We start from the raw sequence: 23,202 nt of genomic DNA on the forward strand, positions 1-23,202 counted from the left end.
CTCAAACTCCTGGGCTTAAGCGATCCTACTGCCTCAGCCTCCCAAGTAGCTGGGACTACAGACATGCGCCACCATGCCCGGCTAATTTTTTGTATATATATATTTTAGTTGTCCATATAATTTCTTTCTATTTTTAGTAGAGACGGGGTCTCACTCTTGCTCAGGCTGGTCTCGAACTCCTGACCTCGAGCGATCCACCCGCCTCGGCCTCCCAGAGTGCTAGGATTACAGGCGTGAGCCACCGCGCCCGGCCTATATCAGTTCTTTGTATATTCCAGATACAATCTCTTTGTCAAATATGTGATTTGCAAATATTTTCTCCTGGTCTATGGCTTGTCTTTTCATTCTCTTAACAGTCTATCAGGGGTAAAGGTTCTTAATTTTGAGGAGGTCCACTATATCATTATTTCTATTATGGACTGTACTTCTGTTGCTATGTCTAAAATCTGTTTGCCTACTTCAAAGTAACAAAAACATTCTACATTTTTATTTAAGAATTTTATACTTTTACACTTTGAATTTATGCCTATAACCCATTTTGAGTTAACTGTCGTATATAACATGAGGTATGAGATAAGGTTCATTTTATGCACACAGGTATCCAATTGTTCCAGCATCATTTTTTGAAAAAGTTTATCATTTCTCCATTGAATTGCCTTTGCATCTTTGTCAAAAACAAATCGAATCAAGCATATTTGTATGGATCTTTTTCTGAACTGTCTATTCCATTTTACTGATCTATAAGGCTTCACCAATAACACACTGATCAATGTATCTCAATAGTGAGTCTTGAAAACAGATAGTTCAAGCCTCCAACTTTGTTCTTCCTTTGTGAAATTGTTTTGCCTATTTTAGTTACTCTGCTTATATATACAACTATATAAATTTTAGAACCAGTTCATCGACAGCTATAAAAAAGCCTTCTACAACTTTGAGGTTGCAGATCAATATGAAGAGAACTGACATCTTAACAAACTGAGTTTTCCAATCCATAGTGAAGAATTATCCATCCAAAATGTCAGTAGTATCAAAGTTGATAAATCTTGTAAAATTCTGTAGATGCACTCTAAGGAAGTTTTCTTCTAATACCTAGCTTGTGGAGAGTTTTTAACATAAATGAATTTTGAATTTTGTCAAATGCTTTTTTATGCATCTATTGATATGATCCTGTGATTTTTATTCTTTAGTCTGTTAATAAAATGAAATATTTTGATTTTCAAATACTCAAATATCCTTGCATCCCAGAATTTGATCTGTTAATATTTTATTGAAGATTCTGGTGTATATGTCCATGAGGGGTATTGTTATGTAGAAGCATACCCTGTTCTACTGCATTTCACTTCATTGTTCTTTGCATATTACATTTTCTACAAATTGAGGGTCTCTGGCAACCCTGTGCCCAGCAAGTCTATCAGTGCCATTTTCCAACAGCATGTACTCATTTCGTGCTTTGTGCCACATTTTGGTAACTCTTACAATATTTCAAACTTCTTCATTATTATTGTATCTGTTATGGTGATCTGTGATCAGTGATCTTTGATGTTACTATTGTAATAGTTTTGGGACACAGTGACCCACACCCAGTGTGTTCAGACTACTCTACTAACTGGCCTTTCCCCTGTCTCTCTCCCTCTCTTCAGACCTCCCTATTCCTTGACACACAATATTGAAATTAAGCCAAGTAATAAACCTATAATGGCATCTAAGTGTTCAAATGAAAGGAAGAGTCACAAATCTCATGTTAAATCAAAAGCTAGAAATGATTAAGCTTAGTGAGGAAGGCATGTCAAAAACTGAAATAGGCTGCCTAATTCAGACCAAGGCCCTAACTCTCTTCAATTCTATGAAAGCTAAGAGAGGTGAGGAAACCACAGAAGAAAGGTTGAAGCCAGCAGAGGTTTGTTCATAAGGTTGAAGGAAAGAAGCCATCTCCATAACATAAAAGTGCAAGGTGAAGCAACAAGTACTAGTGTAGGAGCTTCAACAAGTTATACAAGATCTAGCTAAGATTTTTGATGAAGGTGGCTACACTAAATAACAGATTTTCAACGTAGACAAAACAGCCTTATATTGGAAAAAGATGTCCTCTAGAATTTTCATAACTATAGAAAAGTCAATGCCTGGCTTCAAAGTTTCAAAGGACAGGCTGACTCCTATTAAGTGCTAATGCAGCTGATGACTTTAAGTTGAAGCCAATGCTCATTTATCATTCCAAAAATCCTAGAGCCATTGAGAATTATGCTAAATCTACTCTGCCTGAGCTCTATAAATGCAACAACAAAGCCTTGATGACAACACATCTGTTTACAGCATGGTTTACTAAATATTTTTCAGCCTTCTGTTGAGACTTGCTGCTCAGAAAAAAGATTCCTTTCAAAATATTACTGTTCACTGACAATGCCTCTGGCCACCCAAAAGCTCTGATGAGATATACAAGGAGATTAATGTTGTTTTCATGCCTGCTAACACAACATCCATTCTGCAGCCCACAGATCAAGGAGTAATTTCAACTTTCAAGTCCTATTATTTAAGAAATACACTTTGTAAGGTTATAGCTGCCATAGTAGTGATTCCTGATAAATCTGGGCAAAGCAAATTGAAAACTTTCTGGAAAGGATTCTAGACGTCATTAAGAATGTTAATGATTCATGAGGGGGAGGTCAAAATATCAACATTCACAAGAGTTTGGAAGAAGCTCATTCCAACCTGCATGGATGTCTTTGAGGTGTTCAAGACTTTAGTGGAGGAAGTAACTGCAGATGTGGTGGAAAAAGGAAGAGAACTAGAATTAAAAAATGGAGCCTGAAAATGTGACTGAATTGTTCCAATCTCACGGTAAACCTTTAACAGATGAGGAGTTGCTTCTTATGGATGAGAAAGAAAGTGGTTTCTTGAAATGGAATCTACTCCTGGAGAAGATGCTGTGAATGTTGTTAAAATAACAACAAAAGACTTAGAATATTACATAAACTTAGTTCATAAAGTAGTGGCAGGGTTTGAGAGGATTGACTCCAATGCTGAAAGAAGTTCTACTGTGGGTACAATGCTATCAAACAGCATTGCGTGCTACAGACAAATCTCCTATGAAAGGAAGAGTCAATCAATGTGGCAAACGTCATTGTTGTTTTATTCTAAGACATTGCCGCAGCTACTCCCAACCTTCAGCAGCCACCACCTTGATAGTCAGCAGCCATCAACATAGAGGCAAGACCCTCTACCAGCAAAAAGATTATAACTCACTGAAGGTTCAGATGACGATTAGCATTTTTTAGCAATAAAGTATTTTTAATTAAAGTATGTACATTGTTTTTTAGACATAATGCTATTGCACACTTAATAGACTACAGTATAGTATAAACATAACTTTTATATATACTAGGAAACCAAAAAATTTGTGTGACTTGCTTTATTGAGATATACATTTTATTGTGGTAGTCTCGAACCAAACCCACAATACATCTACAGTATGCCTGTAGTTTCCTTTTCTTGTAATACTTTGTTTAATTTTGTATCAGGCTAATGCTAACCACATAAAATGAGTTGTGAACTGTTCTCTCCTATTTTTCTGGAAAAAAGCTGAATAGGATTAGTATTCTGTCTTTAATGGTTTGTCACAGTCAACACCAAAGAACGTCTAGGCCTAGAATCTTCTTTGCTGGAAGGTTTTTAAATACTAGTTCAACCTCTTTAATAGGTATAGGACTACTCATGTTATCTATTTCTTCGTTAAGTTTTGCTAGGATTTGTCTTTCAAGAAATTGGCCCATTCCATCCACAATGTCAAATTTATGGTTAGAGTTGTTCACAGTATTCAATTGTTATCCTTTGAATGTAGGGCCTATAGTGACAACACCCTCTTTCATTCTTTTTACTGGTAATTTGCAACCTCTATCATTCAGTAAGCTTTTCAACAATAACTTTCGAAGGCCAAGGTGGGAGGATGGCTTGAGGCCAGGAGTTCAAGACCAGCCTGGGCAACATGGTAAGACCTCATCTCTACAAAAACTAGAAAAATCAGCTGGTTGTGGTAGCACGTACCTGTAGTCCCAGCTATTTGGGAGACTGAGGCAGGAGGACAGCTTCAACCCAGGAGTTTGAGGTTGCAGTGAGCTATGATCATGCCGCTACACTCTACCCTGGGCAACAAGCGAGACTCTGTTTCAAAAAAAAAAAAGAACTAACCAAATAGATGGGCACAGTGAGGAAACAGAGGAAGAATGCAGCTGAAACAGAAAATGAAACAGCAACTCAAATAATAGCTTCAATAAGTAAAAAACACAAGGAGTAGATCTTATGCTCATGTAGAAAAGAACCCTGTATCTACAGTATCAAAAAAGAACTAAATCCATCAGAATAATAGTTTAAAATATCTATAATATCAATAGATCAAGCCAACAAAAATGTGAAGAACATTTGAAAAGCATAATCCACAATTAAAGAATACATGGTTTTCTCAAGACGGAACATTTAGTAGAACTAGCTATAACCTGGAGAACATTAAGCAAGTCTTACAAATTTCAAAAAAATCTCCCATACAGACCAAATTCTCTGACCATAACTCAATTAACAGAGAAATAAAAATGAAAAGGTAAAATCGCCTACTTTCCAAAACATTAAATATAAACTTCCAAATAACACATAAGCCAAAGGAGAAATGATAATGAAAAGCAGAAATTACTTAGAAATGAATATTAATGAAAATATTACATATCCAAACTTGTAAATATAGCCAAAGCAGTTTCTGGAGAGAAGTTTGAAAATTAATCTGCTAAGAGTCCAACATAAATATACTATAGCCAAAGAAGATATAATAAGGAAACAATAATGCCATCAGCATACATAAATGACCAACAAAGCTATAAGTTAGTTACACAAAAGACTAACAAAACTGACAAATCTCTGGCAATACTGCTCAAGAAAAAAAAAAAGAAAAAGAACTAATAAAACCACTAAAATAAAAACAAAGAACTAAAAACAAAAAAAGGGGAAAAAAGTAAAACAAAACACACAAAAAGAACTAACAACTAATGTTAGAGATGCAGAAGGATTCCAATCAGCTGATATTTGTGTGGAAAATCATACCAGGTATTCAATGATGAAATTTTTGTTTCACTCTTTAACAGCAGCCTAAACTAAACGTGCATATCCTTGGAGAGAGATGGCTAGTAAATGACGAGAAAAGGAGTAGTATTTTTAAGAAACAGAATCCTAGTTTTATCAATGCCATAAAGCTATAGATATGCACCTTAAGTTTTAGTCTTTACATCTCTTTAGGGAACCTTGACTTTTAAAAATCATTCAGCTGAATTTATCTATTTTAAGTGTGTCACATTAAAGAAAAAATTACAACTAACTATTTAAAAGTTAAGAGAATATAGAATAGAAGAAACTGACAACCATAAAGAGAATACAGAATCGAAGAGTACAGAGGAATGGGAGGAAATATTTGCATGCTACACACTTAGTAAAGGGCTGATAACTAGAATGTATATAGAACTAAGGAAAATCAGCAAGAAAAAAAATCAAACAACCCCATTAAAAAGTGGGCAAAAGACATGAACAGAAACTTTTCAAAAGAAGAGAGACTAATGGCCAACAAACATATGAAAGAATGCTCAACATTTCTAATCATCAGGGAAATGCAAATCAAAACCACAATGAGATATCACTTAATTCCACTGAGAATGGCTTTTATCAAAAAGTCCCAAAACAATAAATGTTGGCATGGATACAGAAAGAGGGGAACACTCCTACACTGCTGATGGGACTACGAACTAGTACAACCTCTGTGGAAAGTAATATGGAGATACCTCAAAGAACTACAAGTAGAACTACCATTTGATCCAGCAAACCCACTACTGGGCATCTACCCATAAAAAAGACATCTGCACTAGAATGTTTAAAAGCAGCACAATTCACAATTGCAAAGATGTAGAAACAACCCAAGTGCCCATCAATACACGAGTGAATTAATAAAATGTGGTCTACGTATACCATGGAGTTCTACTCAGCCACAAAAAATAATGGTGATCTAGCACCTCTTGTGTTATCCTAGACAGAGCTGGAGCCAATTCTAAGTTACATATCACAAGAACGGAAAAACAAGCACCACAATGTACTCACCATTAAATTGGTATTAACTGATCAACACTTATGTGCACATATAGCAGTAACATTGATGGGCTGTCAGGCAAGTGGGAGGGGAGAGGAGGAGATGGATATATTCAAACCTAATGGGTACGGTGCATACCATCTGGGGGATGGACACACTTGAATCTCTGACTTGGGTGGGGCAAAGGCAATATATGTAACCTAAACATTAGTACTCCCATAATATGCTGAAATAAAAAAAAAAATGCTAAAAACAAAGAGAATAATACAGAAGAAATCAACAACTTGAACAGATCTATAAGCATTAAAGACAGTGAATTAGTAGTTAAAGCATGCATGCACACACACACATACACACACATCACTTGACCCAGAGAGTTTTTATTGGCAACTTTTACCCAATAGATGAAGATTCCAAGCTTATGCAAAATTCTTCCAAAGAATAAAAAAAGATAAAACACTTTCTATTTATTTTATGAAGCTAGTATGACCTTGATAACAAAAATCAAAATAAGTACAACACAGAAAAATTACAAATTTTACTTATAAACGTAGGACCAAAAGTTCTAAAATGTCAGCAAACGAAATTCCAAATCTGGCAAAATATATTAAAACAATATGTGAGGCTCAAGTTGAATTTATTCCAAGAATATTTGCATGATTTCACATTAGAAAAACTACTGATGTAATCCTCCACATTAAAAAATTAAAGGTGATTTCTGGATCCAGAACAAAATGAAGTAGATGCACTTTCCTCCTGCTAAATACAACTAAAAACTCTGGATATTATATATAAAACATATGAAGATTCTGAAGGTGGAGATAAAAGAGAAGACTGGCTAAATCAGAACCCAAAGAATGACACAGCAGTTTTCTTTTTGCCTCAGGTACCACGCCCCTCCCCAGACTGTGTGCTGGACAAATCAGCAACCTATATCTATAGCATAGCTACGGGAACAATAGGCTTGTCTTCTCTTGAGTTTTCTAAATTATGTTTGATGGTGGAAACAAAAACTAAAACACCGATGTAGTCCTAAACATATGTTTACAATCATATGTACACAATCATTTTATATCATATATTATATGTATATAATCATCATATTATAAATAGGGAAAGTAAAGGGACATAAAGAAAGGTAAGGTTTTTAAACTTCACACTAGGAAATGAAGATACCAGTAGACTGTGGATATTACTTTATGTGTATATAATGTAATATCTACAGCAACCACTAAAAAAATCTATACAAAGAGATACACTCAAAAGCAATATAGATAAATAAAAATGGAATTCTAAAAAGTGTTCAAAATAACCCACAGGAGGACAGAAAAAAGAAAACAGAGAAACTAAGAACATATTGAACAAATGGAACACCATAAAATAGAAATCTTATTGTATTTACCCATATTTTTGCTTACTGTATTCTTTCTTCCTTCTGGATATTCTAAAGGTCTTTCTTTTATCATTTCCTTTCTACTTAATGAAGGTTCTTCAGCCATTATCTTAGGTAAGTCTGCTGCCAACAAATACCCTTAGCTTTTTTTCATGTTGAGGTCTTAATTTTCCCTTCATTATTGAAGAGTAATTCCACTGGATATATTATAGTATTCTATGTTGACAATTCTTATCCTTCAGTACCTGAAATAAGCTGTACCATTTCTTCCTGGCCTCTATAGTTTCTAATAAGAAACGTGCTGTTATCAAATGATATTTTCCTTATAGGCAAGGTATCATTTTTCTCTAGCTACTTGCCATATTTTTTGTCTTTATTTCTCTGAAGTTTACTTATGATGTCTCTTGGCATGGAGTTCTTCAGATTTGTCCTGTTTTTGTGGTCCACTCAGTTTCTTGAATCTGTGTGTTTATATCCCTTGCTAAATTTGAGAAATTTTCAGCTACTATTTTTTGAGTACTTTCTCAGTCCCATTCTTTCTCTCCTCTCCTTCAAGAATTCTGATAAGCCTGGGCGTGGTGGCTCACGCCTGTAATCCTAGCACTCTGGGAGGCCGAGGCGGGTGGATTGCTTGAGGTCACGAGTTCGAGACCAGTCTGAGCAAGAGCAAGACCCCATCTCTACTAAAAATAGAAAGAAATTATCTGGCCAACTAAAAATATATAGAAAAAAAATTACCCGGGTATGGTGGCGCATGCCTGTAGTCCCAGCTACTCGGGAGGCTGAGGCAGAAGGATTGCTTAAGCCCAGGAGTTTGAAGTTGCTATGAGCTAGGCTGACGCCATGGCACTCACTCTAGCCTGGGCAATAGAGCAAGACTCTATCTCAAAAATAAATAAATAAAATAATAATTCTGATGACAGGAGTCATCTTTTGTTATTGTTCCAGACGTTCTTGAAGCTCTGTTCATTGTTTTTAAGTCTAATATCTCTCTAATGTTCAGATTATAAAATATCTATTGTTCTGTCTTCCAGTTCACTGATTCATTCCCTTATAACATCCATTTTCCTGATGGGCCCATCCAATGAACAAAATTTATTTCAATTTTGTATTTTTTCAGCACCAAATTTCCATGTAGTTCTTTATATCTTTTATTTGATGTGGCTTTCCATTTTTTTCATTTGTTTCTAGTATTTTGTAATTGCTCAAAGCATTTTTATCATGGATGCTTTATAATCTTTGTGAGTAATTCTAACACCTCTGTCATCTCAGTGTTGACTTCTATTGATTGCCTTTTTTTTTGGTACAATTTTAGATCTTCCTGATACTTGGTATGACAAGAGATTTTTGATTGAAACCCGGACATGCTCATATTCTGCTATGAGACTCCAGATCTTACAGCTTCTATTTTACCTGGCTTTCTATGAATTGCTCCAGCAGGGGAAGTAGGGTGGAGAAGCACCATTTCATTACTGCCAAGTGGAGGAAGAAGTCCAAAGTGTCCCAATTGGCTTCCACTGACACCCAAGGGGCAGTCCAGGCTTCCCACATGGTCTCCACTAGCACTGCACTGGGGGTGGCCTCCTTACTTGGTGACAATGAAAGATGTAACCCTCTAATAGGGCTCTTCTGACCCTACCCCAACATGGCAGGGAAGTAGCACCTCATTACTGCTGGGTGGAGATGGCAGCCCAGGTCCCCCGATATGGTATCTATGAACATGGTAGGAAGGTGGGGGATTGGGAGAGAGAGAGAGAGAGAGAGATAATTTCATGACAAGCCAGGAGAGAAGTCCCAGCTCTCTGTGTGGCTTTCTCTGATACCACCCTAAGGATGGTATTGAGACACTTTGTTATAGTCTCATGAGGGCCAGAATTCTAGGCTTCCTATTTAGTCTCTTTTGGAGTATGTGGTACCATAGTTTTTCTGTGGTGTTTGGCTATCATAGAGCAGAGACTGTCTGAAAGTTTTCTGTCTTGGTAAGCAGCTCTTATTCTGGTCCTTTGGCTAGAAAGAACAGGTTCTTGTTGGGAGTTTTTCTTTTCTTCTGCCCATTGACATTTGCAGGCTTTTGGCTTATCCAGACACAATCTGGAATATATGAGGAAAAAAGAAAATACAGGGAATCCACTAATGTGTCATTTCTAGGGTCTCAAGGTCCTTAGCCAGTCTTTCTTCTACTCTGTACCTTTCAGTTTCTTCTTGTGTTTGTTTTACACATAATGCCCAAAGTTCTTGGTTGTGCTTAGTGAGAGAAATAGGGAAAAGTTATGTCACCTTCATCTTCCCAGAAGGAGAAGTCCTCCTAAATTGCATTCCCCCAAACCCCCACATTTGATAGAATGACAGAAGCTATGAGGGCAGGGATTTTGGTTTTATTCACTACTGTATGCCCAGCACTGACACAACAGGACTTGGCATTAGTAGGCACTCAATAAATATAGTTGAATAAATAAATGAATAAACACGTTTATAGTTGATCTGTTATGTTATAGTTTTGAATGAGTAAACTGAAATTTAAGTACTTCAGTGATGGATAAATAAGATGTCAAGGAATATAGTGATAAATAATAATACAATTGATAAGTTAAAAGCAAAGCAACTGGTTTTCCTCTCTGTATGATATTAAAGAATTAGGGTTTTTGAAACTACCAACTTAATTTTGACTAAAACTAACTCTGATTTGGGAAATGTGCATCCTTCTCTAACTTCTCTTCTTTTTGCTATTTTCCTTCTCTTTCTGTCCTCTCTCCCTTTCTCTTTCCTTTTCTTACTCTTTCTTTTTCTTCTTTTCCTCAATGTTCAAAACCAACCTCAGTATGTTCCCTTTCCCCAAACATGTTCTTCCTTTTCAGTTTCCCTGGGTAATGGCCACATCCAAGCTGGAATCTCTGCATCACTCCAGTCCTCACTTTCTACTGCCCACAGCCAACCAATTCTTAAGATTTCTTAATATTACCAATGTAAACTGTATTTTCTAGCTTCACTAGCTAGTCTTTTATCCTTTTTTTTTTTCTGAAATAAGCTTGGAATTTTATTTTTTCTTTCTTTTTTAAAATTCTTTTTAAAAAATTTTAAATTGACAAAAATTCTATATGTTTATCATGTACATATTTCAAAATATGTATACATTGTGGAATGGCTAAAGTGAGCTAATTAACCTATGCATTACCTCATTGTTTTACTCCGTTTTATGTTGCTGTAACAGAATTGAGATTGGGTAATTCATAAAGAATAGAAATTTATTTTGTGGCAGGGCATGGTAGTTCACGCCTGTAATCCAAGCACACTGGGAGGCACAGGCGGGAGGATCACTTGAGGCCAGGAGTTTGAGACCAGCCTAAGCAAGAGCAAGACTCTGTCTCCACATAAATTACAAAAATTAGCCGGGTGTGGTGGCGCATGCCTGTACTCCCAGCTACTCAGGAGGCTGAGACAGGAGAATAGCTTGAACCCAGGAGTTCGAGGTTGCAGTGAGCTATGATAATGCCACTGCACTCTAGCCTGGGTGATAGAGCAAGACTCTATCTCAAACAAAACAGAACAAACAAGCAAAAAACAAACAAAGTTTATTTCTCACAGTTCTGGAGCCTGGAAAGTCCAAGATCAAGGCACTGGTAGGTTCAGTGTCTGGTAAGGGTCCAGTCTCTGCTTCCAAGGTAGTGCTTTGAATGCTGCATCCTCCAGAAGGGAGGAATGCCGTTTGCATGTAGCAGAAGGTGGAAATGCAAAAAAGGACAAACTCCCTCTGTTAAGCCCTTTTATAAGGGCATTAATCCACTGGTGAGGATGGAGCCTTTTAGGACCTAAAAACCTCCCAAAAGACCCCACCACCCAACAATGCTGCACGTGAATATTAAGCTTCCAACACATGAATTTACATGGACACATTCAGACCATAGCACTCATATACTTATTTTTTTGTGGTGAGAACACTTAAAATATAATCTCTTAAAATTTTTCAAATATACATATTGTTATTAACTATAGTCGCCGTGTTATACAATAGATCTCCTGAACTTATTCCTCCTATCTAACCAAAATTTTGTATCCTTTAACATCTCCCCAACTACCTCCTTCCGGTGCGTGGTAACCACCATTCCACTGTCTACTTTCATGAGTTTGACTTTTTTAGATTCCACATATAAGTGAGATCAGGTTTATTTATCTTTATGTCTAGCTTATTTCTGCTTAACCTAACGTCCTCTGAGTTTATCCAGGTTGTTGCAAATGACAGGACTTCCTTCTTTGTTAAGGCTGAATATTATTCCATTGTGTATTTACACCATATTTTCTTTATTCACTTATCCGTAGGTGAACAATTAGGTTAATTCCATACCTTGGCTAGTGTGAATAATGCTGCAATGAACATGGGAGTGCAGATCACTCTCTGAGATACTGATTTCATTTCCTTTGGATATATATGTAGTAGTGAGGTTGCTGGATTATATGGCAGTTCTATTTTTAATTTTTTTGAGGAACCTCTATACAGTTTTCCATAATGGCTATATTAAATTTACATTTCCACTAACAGTATGCAAGGGTTCCCTTTTCTTCATGTCCTAACACTTGCTATCTTTTGTCTTTTTGATAGTACTCATTCTAATAGGTGTGACGTGACATCTCATGGTTTTAGTTTGCATTTCTCTGCTTATTAGTGATGTTGAGCACATTTTCATATGCCTGTTGGCCACTCGCATGTCTTCTTTTGAAAAATGTCTATTCAGGTCCTTTGCCCATTTTTTAATCAGATCATTTTTTTTCTTAACATTGATTTGTGTGAGTTCCTTACATATTTTTTATATTAACCCCTTATCAGATACATGGTTTGCAAATAGTTTTCCCATTCCTTTAACTCTGTTCATTGTTTCCTTGTCTATACAGTAGCTTTTTAGTTTGAGGTAATTCTACTTATTTGTTTTTCTGTTGTTGCTTGTGCTTTTGGTGTCACATCCAAAAACCATATCCCAGACCAATGTCATAGAGCTCTTCTTCTATGTTTTCTTCTAGTAGATTTAGTTTCAGGTCTTACATTTAAGTCCTTAATCCATTTTGAGCTGATTTTTGTATATGGTGTAAGATAAGGGTCTAATTTCATTCTTCTACATGTGGATATCCAGTTGTCCCAACACTATTTATTAAAGAAGCCATTCTTTACCTATTATGTGTTCTTGGCAGCTTTGCTGGAAATTGATGACCATAAATTCACAGATTTATTTCTGGGCTCTCTATTTGGTTCCATTGGTTTATGAGTCTATTTTTATGCTAGTAATATGCAGTTTTGATTACTATAGCTTTGTAGTATACTTTCAAGTCAAGTAGTTTGATGCCACCAGCTTTGTTCTTTTTGCTCAAAATTGCTTTGGCTATTTGGGATCTTTTGTGGTTTCATATAAATTTTAGTATTATCTTTTTATCCCTATGAAAAATGTCATTAGAATTTTGACAGAGATTACGTTGAATGTGTAGATCACTTTGGGTAGGGGGTAGCATGGACTTTTTTTTTTTTTTTTTTTTTTTTTGAGAAAGGGTCTTACTCTGTTGTTGCCCAGGCTGGAGTACAGTGCTGAGATCATAGCTCACTATAACCTAAAACTCCTGGAGCGATCCTCTTGCCTCACCCTCCCAGTATGGACATTTTAAACAATATTAATTTTTCCAATCCATGAACATGGGATATCTTTCCATTTATTTGCATTTTAATAGTCACCTCATCCATTTCTGAAGTAGATAATGAAAGAAATAATACTGCATTTATCTCTATCAAACCTCAGCTCAGGCAAACTAATTAAGAAAACCAAAACTAAAAATTCAACCAAAAACCTTTGGATATTACTTAGCCTCAATTTCAATGTGAGCCAAAATTGTGATGGGGCAGTCAAAAAGTCAGCATAATCTTAAATTCTAACTAATACAGAGTTTAGCCTATCTGAAACACTTTACTCAGCCCTGAGAACCAGATTTTCAGAACAATATTAACACATCAGGGAATAACCAAGACTGTGGTGGTTCCAGAAGATTGAAGAAACTAGGGATGTCTTATCTGAGAGAGATAAAAAGGGGAAACTGAGAGAAGGGGTTATATAATAGTAATATTCTAATATTTTATTAGGTTCACATTTGAAAAAAAAATAGCAGGAAAAAAGATCAAAGCATAATAAGATAGGTTGGTTTCATGTACTTAAGAATTTTCTAACAACCTGAACTATCCAAAAATGTGACAGACTGCTCTACTTAGTTCCCAGAGATCAGAAGTATTAAAACAAAGATTGTCTGTCCACCACTTAGAAAAATTGTTGAGTGGATTGCTTCAGAAGGAGAGAGACTAAAAAAAAAGTAATGTTTCTCAAGATCTGTGATCCTTCACACTACCTTAAGTGGTGCTGTGGAGTTTCAGAGCAGAGTCCATGCAATTGTTGCTGAGCAGGCAAAATGCCTGACTTCCACACCCCTGGCTTCAACAAAATGTTCCACTTATATATCCAGCTCTGCAGTGGCTTTTATTAGGGGTGATGTGGGGAGAGAAATATTATGCTTTAAGATAAATAAATGAAAGTTCAAAAATTACTACACTGAAGAACCTGAACTAAGGTCTCTTTCAATTCTAATACTCTGTGATTAATTCCTACTTCTCAGCTATATTCCAAAAAAGTAAGATCACCTTACTGAGGGATTACTGCAAATAAGATTAATGTATATCATTTAAAAAGCCTCCTTTTCTTCAATGGGACTTTTAGAGTGAATTAAATAGATAACTGTTACAGTTCTTCACTTTACGTATTGTCAACACAGCCTATATTGTGTCTGAAGGATATTTAATCTTTCTCTGGAAAAATTTAATGTTTAAACCAAATGCCCTTTTACTTCAAAAATAGGCAGTAGCTGTAGAAAAGTAAATCTCATAAACAAACTCATTATTTATTTTTAATTTGTACTTCTATAAAGGAAAATATTAGAAAAATTAGTTGCCATATAACTAAATCTGAAGTAAACAGAGTATATTATCACAATAATTCCCAAAGTAAAAGCAATTTGTTATATAGTAAAATACTAAAAAATGGGAAATAATATACAAGAGTTCCAGATACTTGAGTCTTTAAAAATCTCATCTCAAAAGTTATAGATTTCATAATTCATGTCTATATATACCAATCACAGTGACCACAATAGTCAATTTACAGAAACTTTTTTTTTTAAAACATGTTTTGAACTGATCTTACCCAGCTTAAAAAGTTAACACAAATCTTACTGTATTAGCTTTCTTACTCTCTTAGTCACACAGGTGGAATTACTATCCATAAGTCAACTAGGTATTCTATTTTCATTACAGTATTTTTCAGAAATAACATTAATAGATTTGATTGTTTAGAAGCAATTCTGAAGGTTTATAATCTATATTTTGCTGAGGCACAACTCAGAAGATGGCAGACTAGTGTGCAGAAGGGGTCCACTTACATGGTAGTGAGTCTGCCCAATCACTCATGAAAATCTCAACATGGCCTATTTTCTATTAATAGTTTTTGATGTATTCCATGAGAAAATCATATGCTAAATGGTATGTCAAGTCATAGGATTAGATCTTAAGATAAAATGCTTGTGAACATTAAAGTACTTCAAGGTCTACTGTATTCTATGTATTTTTAGTGAGGTATTATTTATAAATTTATGTATAAAATTTAAAAATATGATCACTGCACAGTACAGTAACCCTGACAATATCACAAAATATGAAATACTTTCCATATTCTTTGCTTTTATAAAAAATGTATTTTCTTATAAAAGGTTATATATTAATAGCAGAAAATTTAGGAAATACAAAAAGGCAACAATAAGGAAAAAATAACCCTTTTAAAAGGCAAAATAACCAAATTTTAACCAAAAAAGTGTCAGTAATTTTACGGACCCCATGTTAAACTGCAAAGGGCTGAATGAATTCAGATTTTTTTCTCCCATGTAATTAAGTTCAATGCTTTGCTTTGGGCCCACAAGACTGCTCAATGGATTTAAACACTTACAGCAAAACCTGGATGCTTTCAGCATCAAAAAGTACAGAATAGAATTAACCCTCAGATTATACTTAAAATTCTGTTTGGTAAGTTATATTACCAAATTAGATTACTATTACTGATTTAAAACTATATCATTAAGATTGTAAAGATGTTAAAATGTTAAATAAAAACATCTGACCAATTCTCTTTTAGTAAACCTAGATAATGAAATTAATGTGATAAAGTTCCTATTTGTTACCAACATTTATACTAAAAATAATCCTTGATTTTTATCAACTATATTTTACAGATATATATATTTTAATATAAAATTTTTTTTAATTCAGAGAGAATATATCTTCCATATTACCCCTTAAATTTTAAGAGATTTGTATTTCTAATGTAAAAAAACTTATTTAGAAAAACCAAAGTTAAGCATCTCTTTTATGCACTGCTTTTTTAACTTCTTTTTTACTTACTGCTAAAAAATTTTCAAAGATTCCTAAGTTTAAGAAAGTAGACGATCAGCAAACAAATTTAACACCTGGAATGCTTCTTTGTAAACTGATTAAAATACTGTCTAGTAATTTTTGGGATGGGCTAACTTTTAATTTAAGTTTTTCTTTTAATTACTTAAGGAAAGTGACTTTGCTCCTTGTATGTGGCAATTAGTACACTTGACATTTTTAATGCATCCCAGAAATATGTATAAATCTGAGAACAGAGATTCTTTTCTAAGAACACAGACCAAAAGACTAGGCATTCTGAAATCGGTTTTATGTTCCCCAAGATATAGCATGGCTGCCATCTAAGTCACATCTGACTGTATGATTTCTAAAATTTCAAGCTTGTTATAAAGAGAGCTGTTGGGGGAATAAGTAATACATTTGTGCTTTTACCTTTTAGCCGGTGGCTTAGAATCTGTTCCAAAATAGCTGCAAAATTGTTAAATCCAGGAGAAGAATCATCAATTGTCTCAAAGCAAGACCGATCAATCAGGGTCTTCACAGAAAACCTATGAAGAAAAGATTATTGTTGCTTTTAGGCAGAGTTGATTCATTCACCTAAGGATGAAAAAATGGGAGAAAGGTAATTTTGGGAAGAATTGTAAAAACGTTTTATAAGACTGTATCTTCTGAAAACTCCATTTATTCAAATTTACTTTGTAAATAGAAAATTTTATAGAAAAATCAGACTTTTCACTTACATATTTACTATTTCCTATGGTCTGAATGTTTGTGTCCACCCAAAATTCAATGTTGATACCTAATCCCCAATGCAATAATATAAAGGGGTGGAGCCTCTGGGAGGTGATCATGAGGGAAGAACTCTCATGAATGGGATTAGTGCTCTTATAAAAGAGGCCTAGGGAGCTTGTTTACCTCTTCTACCCTGTAAGGACACACAGAAGGCACTATCTATGAGGAATGAGGCCTCACCAGACACCAAATCTGAGAGTGCTTTGATCTTGGACTTTCTAACTTCCAGAACTTTCTAACTTCTTTATGAACAATAAATTTCTCTTTTTTATTAATTATCAAGTCTAAAATATTTTGTTAAAGCAGCCTGAAAGGACTAAGATAGTATCTATAGACCAAACTGAGGCTTAGGAATAGCTCACCGTCCTCATAGCCATTAAAATCAGAATCAAAATATGACCTAACTAAATGATTAACTCCAAAATACTCAAGAAGCATAGTACTACTACTTATAAGAAATTTGAGCTTCAGACTAAAATGCTTTTAAAAGTTTTTGAGCACAAAATAGAATAAAATAGTATGTGAGCATTCACAAAGTATAGATCCAAAGTTTTTATGACATACAAATAGGAAAACTTACAAATCTGCACAGTGTGCTATATTTTTCCTTCTTATCAGAATGTCCTTTGTCTCTATTTTTAACTACCAAAAATCAATGTGTTTTCCAAATCTCAGCTCAAATGCCATCTCTTTAATGAAGAATTATCCACCTGCACATTCCTAAGCACAATTTAGCATTTTTTTTACATTAAAAGATAATTACAATTAATCTTATTGTGTTTTCTATCTCAATCTTATTAGAATATAAATTCCTTCAGGGCAGAAACATGCCTTCTGTATACTTGTGTCTTCCTCAGCACCTAGGAAAATACCTTGAACATTGTACTCAGTAAGTGCTTGCTGATTTATTTGCAAGCTCTATTTTGAAACAATGGCAAAAAAATGTTTAAATGCCACATGATGCCAAGACCAAAAGAAATAGTTTGTGATTTTTAACATGTATAAATTCATATAACCACCGTCGAAATCAGGATTCAGAACAGTTCTGCCAACTCAAACAACTCCCTCATGCTATCTCATTATAGCCATGTCCTATGAAGGATGATGTATGAGTGCCTGAGACAGTGGGGAATGAAGAGAAGGGGATAACTATAACAGCTGTTAAATAATTAGAAAAGATAACTATGAAGGAGATAAAAGAGTACAAACTATTTCCTAGGTTTTAGGCTTGATGGTTATGCTATTTAATCAGAACAGAAAATAGAAGAGACAGGTTTAAAAGGAAACATACAGAGATATGTTTATATAGGTTATACCTATTTTTTATCATATTAGAAATTAAACTAAGAAATTTTAAAATACAGGCAGTCCACACTTAGTAAAGTGGTGCAGGACCATAAAAATGACCGTGCAAGCTGAAATCATGCAAAATGATCTTTATACTGAATGAAAAGAATTTACAACTGTCCTGTGACCTTTACAAATCTTTGTGAAAACATTTAAAACTCTCTTACAGCCAGCTATAATCTAGAGGGAAACGAAAAAACGGTAAAAGAGATTTATTTAGCACACTATAATCTAAACCATTAGGAACATTGGGAATTAAAGAGTTTTACTTCTTTGTAAAAAACTTATCAAGAGCAGTCTGAATAGTGCTTTCCTTATTCTTCTCGTTGTGTTACTTAAGATATGAAGCGAGCATCTTTTCTATGCTTTGGCAAATTGTCAAATTCTTTTCTAAGTTTGAATCGGCTCCCAACACTTCAGCCTTTACACTTTCAATGCTGCGAAACACCTCTGAGAAGCACTTTAATGTGAAGTGTGTTGTCTTCCTCTGGGATATCTTCATCCTTTCTGTCACAACCACTTTCCTTATTTCTATCACTAAGCTCACTTCCCTGAGTTCCTCTGGCTGCATATTTAGATTCTCCTAAGGAGCAGAAATGGCAACATCCCCATGATCAACTATTTCTTCTACAACTCCATTTATGTTCGATTCAAATTTCACTTCAAGCATTATCATTCTGTTTCTTTTCTGTACTTTCATCTTTGAAAGTCAGCCAATTTACTCTTTTGATTATCCATTTTCATGATACGTCACATGAGTTTATCACCAGGAGATAAGAAGGCAACAGAATTACAGGCTTTGCTTTCTGTACATGAACTGAGTAACAGGTGCATAGTGATCAATCCTAGACAGACTTTGAAAGAAGTGATATGATTGGTCACTGATCATGATGTGAATGTTTTATTTATGTAGTGATTTGTGAACCGAAGAGCTAGAATCAGAATATGTATTTCATGCAATTACTCACAGCTAGTATATGGTGGTAATTCAAACTGGACCTGTGTTGTAGGACTGATGTCATTTAACAAAACTGTGAGATTCTGGAACCACACAAAGTAAGGACTGTCTGTATTTGTTAATTAATTATAAATAAATCCATCACATGTTGAATGATATATTTTATGAAAACAATATTTTATGAAACAAAAACTTAGAAAGAGTAGAATTGTTTACATGTTTGTAAATATCTTTAATGTTGTATTTAGAGAAGATAATTAGATTCTCATATCTGCTTCTGCATTCAGTCTATTCTAATATTACACATTATGTAGCTTCTGGAAAACTCCACCATACACTCGTTAGAGAATGGGAATAAAAAAGGCAAATAATGTTTTGGAACTGTTAAGAAACTAATTTTGACCCTTGTGACAAAGGGTCCAGGTTCAGGAGCACACTTTGAGAATCACTACCCTAAGGCATCCTTGGTAGGTAATGAAATAACTCTCCTATGCAACTAGAATGGTACTAATTACATACGCTTATATATCTTTGGAAGAATTAAAAAATTAGTCACTCAAATAATTTTTAATTTTCTTTGGTTCAGATGAATAACTCTGAGAAAGGCTGAAATAGATGAATGTTCAACTACATAGTATTATCTACAATAGCAACTGGAGCTCAATGGAGGAAGCTACTATGCAATAATAGGAAAAAAAGAACATCTAGGAGGGAACACTGATAAAGTTGTTATCTTGTACCTAAAGGATAGTCAAATTAAATAAATATTAGATGTAATGCATGGGTAATTGAATAGAAACAAAAAGAGGATGAAGAGAAACCAGATTTAAAAGGGATTTGAAAACTTTTGTCACATATGTCCATTTCATTGACAATACATGAAAAAAAATGCTGCTAATCTTCAGCAAACTTAATAAGAATAAATGAGTACAATGTTCTTAGTCAGTAGTAGAATGAAATGGGAAGTGTTCCTAAAATGAATAAATAAAAACCACATAATCTCCACCTCCATCTTTGACCCGAACAGAAGGAAATTTCTGAATGTTTTCTCTAATCTTTATTCAGCAGAATGGAATAAGAAAGCTAACTCTGCAATCACATTCCTCAAGATAGAAATAACCTACTGCTTTAAAAAGTTATGTCATCTAAGATAGTAATGCACATCCATGAAATAAACTGAAAATTATATTTAAAAACAAAAATAACAAAGTGCTATTTCATAAAAAAAAAAAAAAAAGCCAGGTTAGAATTCAATTTCCACCTTTAACAGTCCGATAAGGTTTTAGTCACTATTATTCTACAGAAATAATACATAATTACCTAACAAATTATCTACATTATAAGATGTAACTGGAAGAAAAAGCCATGGCTATTAACATATATATTTTTGTAGCATCAGGAGACATATATAATTCTATCAGTAGTCAACAAAATACACAAATTTTTTCCTCATGTTACCAGTAGATTATATTCATACAAAAGATACTATCTGCAGGATAAAAACCTAAGATGGTGAATCTCAGAACACTAAATTACTTTTAATGCAACATGACTAAAAACCAAAACAAAAGCAAAATCCAACTATCCCAAAGCCTATCATTAGACACAATTTCTATTATTTTGAAGCATGGATATTTAAGGGTGAGAAAGTATTTTAAATAATTTAAATAATTTCTATTATATCAAGATCAATAGTAAATAAAAATAATGTTCCCCAGCTTTGCTTCATCATTCATATCGTGCTCTCTGCCTGCCAACACAAACCAAAATTTCAGAAGGCAAATCAGTTCCTGAGAGTCCATCTTTTACTTTCAGCTAACTAACACTTCCCATTCAACACTTCTCTAAAATCATGATGCTAGCTCCATTATGCTAGAATAAGGAGAATCTTTCCTCCACAACACAGTAACTAACTGAGATGTGCTATAAAAACCAAACCTGTAAAACGAATTTCAATACATCTAAAAAATATCACACAGATGCTGAGCTATTTTCTGATAATGATGACATTAATATTAGTCATCCATTTCCTGAAAAGGAGTGATTTTTAAATAATGAAATGACAATTTGATGAATGTCTAAAAATACCAACTAAAGTCTAAGTAACAGCTTTTACATAAGAATAAAAAAATCAAAAATTTACATAAAAGAGACATAATAAAGTTTTTGAAATGTCTGTTTAAAAAGATTCTCTTTCCTACCTTCACTGTCCAAAGGAAAACTCTGTCAGCTTGAAAATAAGAATGACTGTGACTAAAACCTTCAAATCTAGGAAAGCATGAACTACCTTTCTCCCTTTGACACCATACCAAGAGAAATGAGATGGTTACCAAAAGTAGGTTTAAAAGGTATTAAATTCATTCTTTCCACAGTTCACAGATCTGTACCATTATTACAATTAAGAATAATTAAAAATCAAAAAATATGAGAAAAAATAAATTTAGAAGAATTTTCCTATAGTTTTTATTGAAAATAAACTATTTAAATAGTAGAAATTCACCTTCACTATTTAAGGTCCTGCATTAGTAATATATGTGTGCATACACAATATGCATATACAAAGGGAGACAGAGTAAAAAATATATATATATCCTCATCCCGTTACAATAATCATATATTATCTTGGCCATTTATCAAATATGCTTCAGAAAAAAATTGATATTCTAACAAAATAGATTACAGACTGTCTTATCTGTACTGTTATATCCCTTTACATAGAATTGTATCTGAAGATAACTAAAGTACATAAAAGCATCTAGAATCATCACATTTCAAAACTAAAAAGGGTTCAGAATATCATTAATAAGAGTGATATTTTTAATAGAACATAAGTACTCAAAATATGAGACAGAGTTCTTTCCACTATTTCACACCAAATTTACAAGATTCTTTATAATATGCCATTGCTACTAATAGCCTTTACCAAAGAGATAACTATCCTCTGCCATTAAAATAACACTCAACATCAGTAATCAATAAGGAGATGGCTGGCAACAGATATGACACAATCCACACCAAATATAATGTAAAGCAGTGACTATAGGTGGTAATAAGCACACTACCCAGAGATAATCAGTTCACTGTAAGGTTACTTCCTTTCTTACATCATACACTAGAAACTCAAAAAATCTTTTTAGAATCAGCAATTTGCCTTCTTTTTTCAAGTATTTTGCAAGTGACTAATTCCCAATAAAATGTGTACTTTCCTCTTTATATTTTTTCTATAATTTTAACCTATTTAAAATATTTTATAATGAGATAAAATGCTTTCCTATATCCTTTTTGCAAAGATCTATAGACTACTGTCCACAGGACAAAACCAACCAGTTTCCTGATTTTGTAAATAAACTTTTATTCTGGGGGGGGGGGGGGGGGGGGGGAAGTCCCAACTGTCTTCCCTGAAATTTGTATCCTGAAACACAAAAGTCTGTCTCTTATATTGTTTTTTTTTTTAATTTTACCCAATGTAAAAATTAACTTAAAAGTAAAGACAGAGAGAGAGAAGTAAATTGTAAAATATTTTCCCCACTGGTCAAAATTTCGTTTAAAAGAGAATTGTTTACCTGGACACCTTAAGAATGAGATGCCACATTATTAACATCTTGTATTGCTATATAAGCAGACTGATGACAGCAGATTGCCCAACATGAAAAATAACATTAGTAGGACAACCTTAAAAAAACTTCAAGAAAAAGGCAAAACTTTTTAAAAATTCATCTAAAAATTAGAAAACTGTCAAACCAAGAAAACTTCCCATCTTAAATTAACGAGTTTGAGATCTCATACAAAAGAACTCCCAATTAAAATCACTTTAATAAAGAATACTTTAACTATACATTTGGATCACATATCCCTTGGGAATCCAATCATTCTTTATCCAATAGCAAATGAAAATATTCAAGTAGACTATTTTAACATAAGTAAACTATCTAGTAAAACTAGATATATTCAAATTAAAGAACAGGGGCTTTGAAATCAGAAAGCCCTTGGATTCACAGCTGGTTCTACTATTATTCAGTCCCTGTCAAGACACTTAACCTCCTTGAATTTCAGTTTCCTCAATGGCCAATTACCTAATTATTATAAAGAAAGGAAACAGCATACACAAAACATTTAACACAGTGTTGGCTTATACAAAAACTATT

At 34.0% G+C, this 23,202-nt stretch overlaps 1 protein-coding gene across 7 annotated transcripts in view; it reads right to left on the reverse strand.

The window, feature by feature from the left end:
* Positions 1 to 23,202, reverse strand: part of RUNDC3B (RUN domain containing 3B) — a 116,313-nt gene that overhangs the window by 79,784 nt on the left and 13,327 nt on the right. For all 7 annotated transcript variants that reach the window (XM_069462048.1, XM_069462051.1, XM_069462049.1 and 4 more), the window contains exon 2: positions 16,393 to 16,508. In XM_069462048.1, the coding sequence (XP_069318149.1) occupies positions 16,393 to 16,508 (116 nt within the window). The remainder of the gene's footprint in view (positions 1 to 16,392; positions 16,509 to 23,202) is intronic.

The sequence above is a fragment of the Eulemur rufifrons genome, chromosome 29 (genome assembly GCF_041146395.1).
Source record: "Eulemur rufifrons isolate Redbay chromosome 29, OSU_ERuf_1, whole genome shotgun sequence".
NCBI classification, from domain to species: Eukaryota; Metazoa; Chordata; class Mammalia; order Primates; family Lemuridae; genus Eulemur; species Eulemur rufifrons.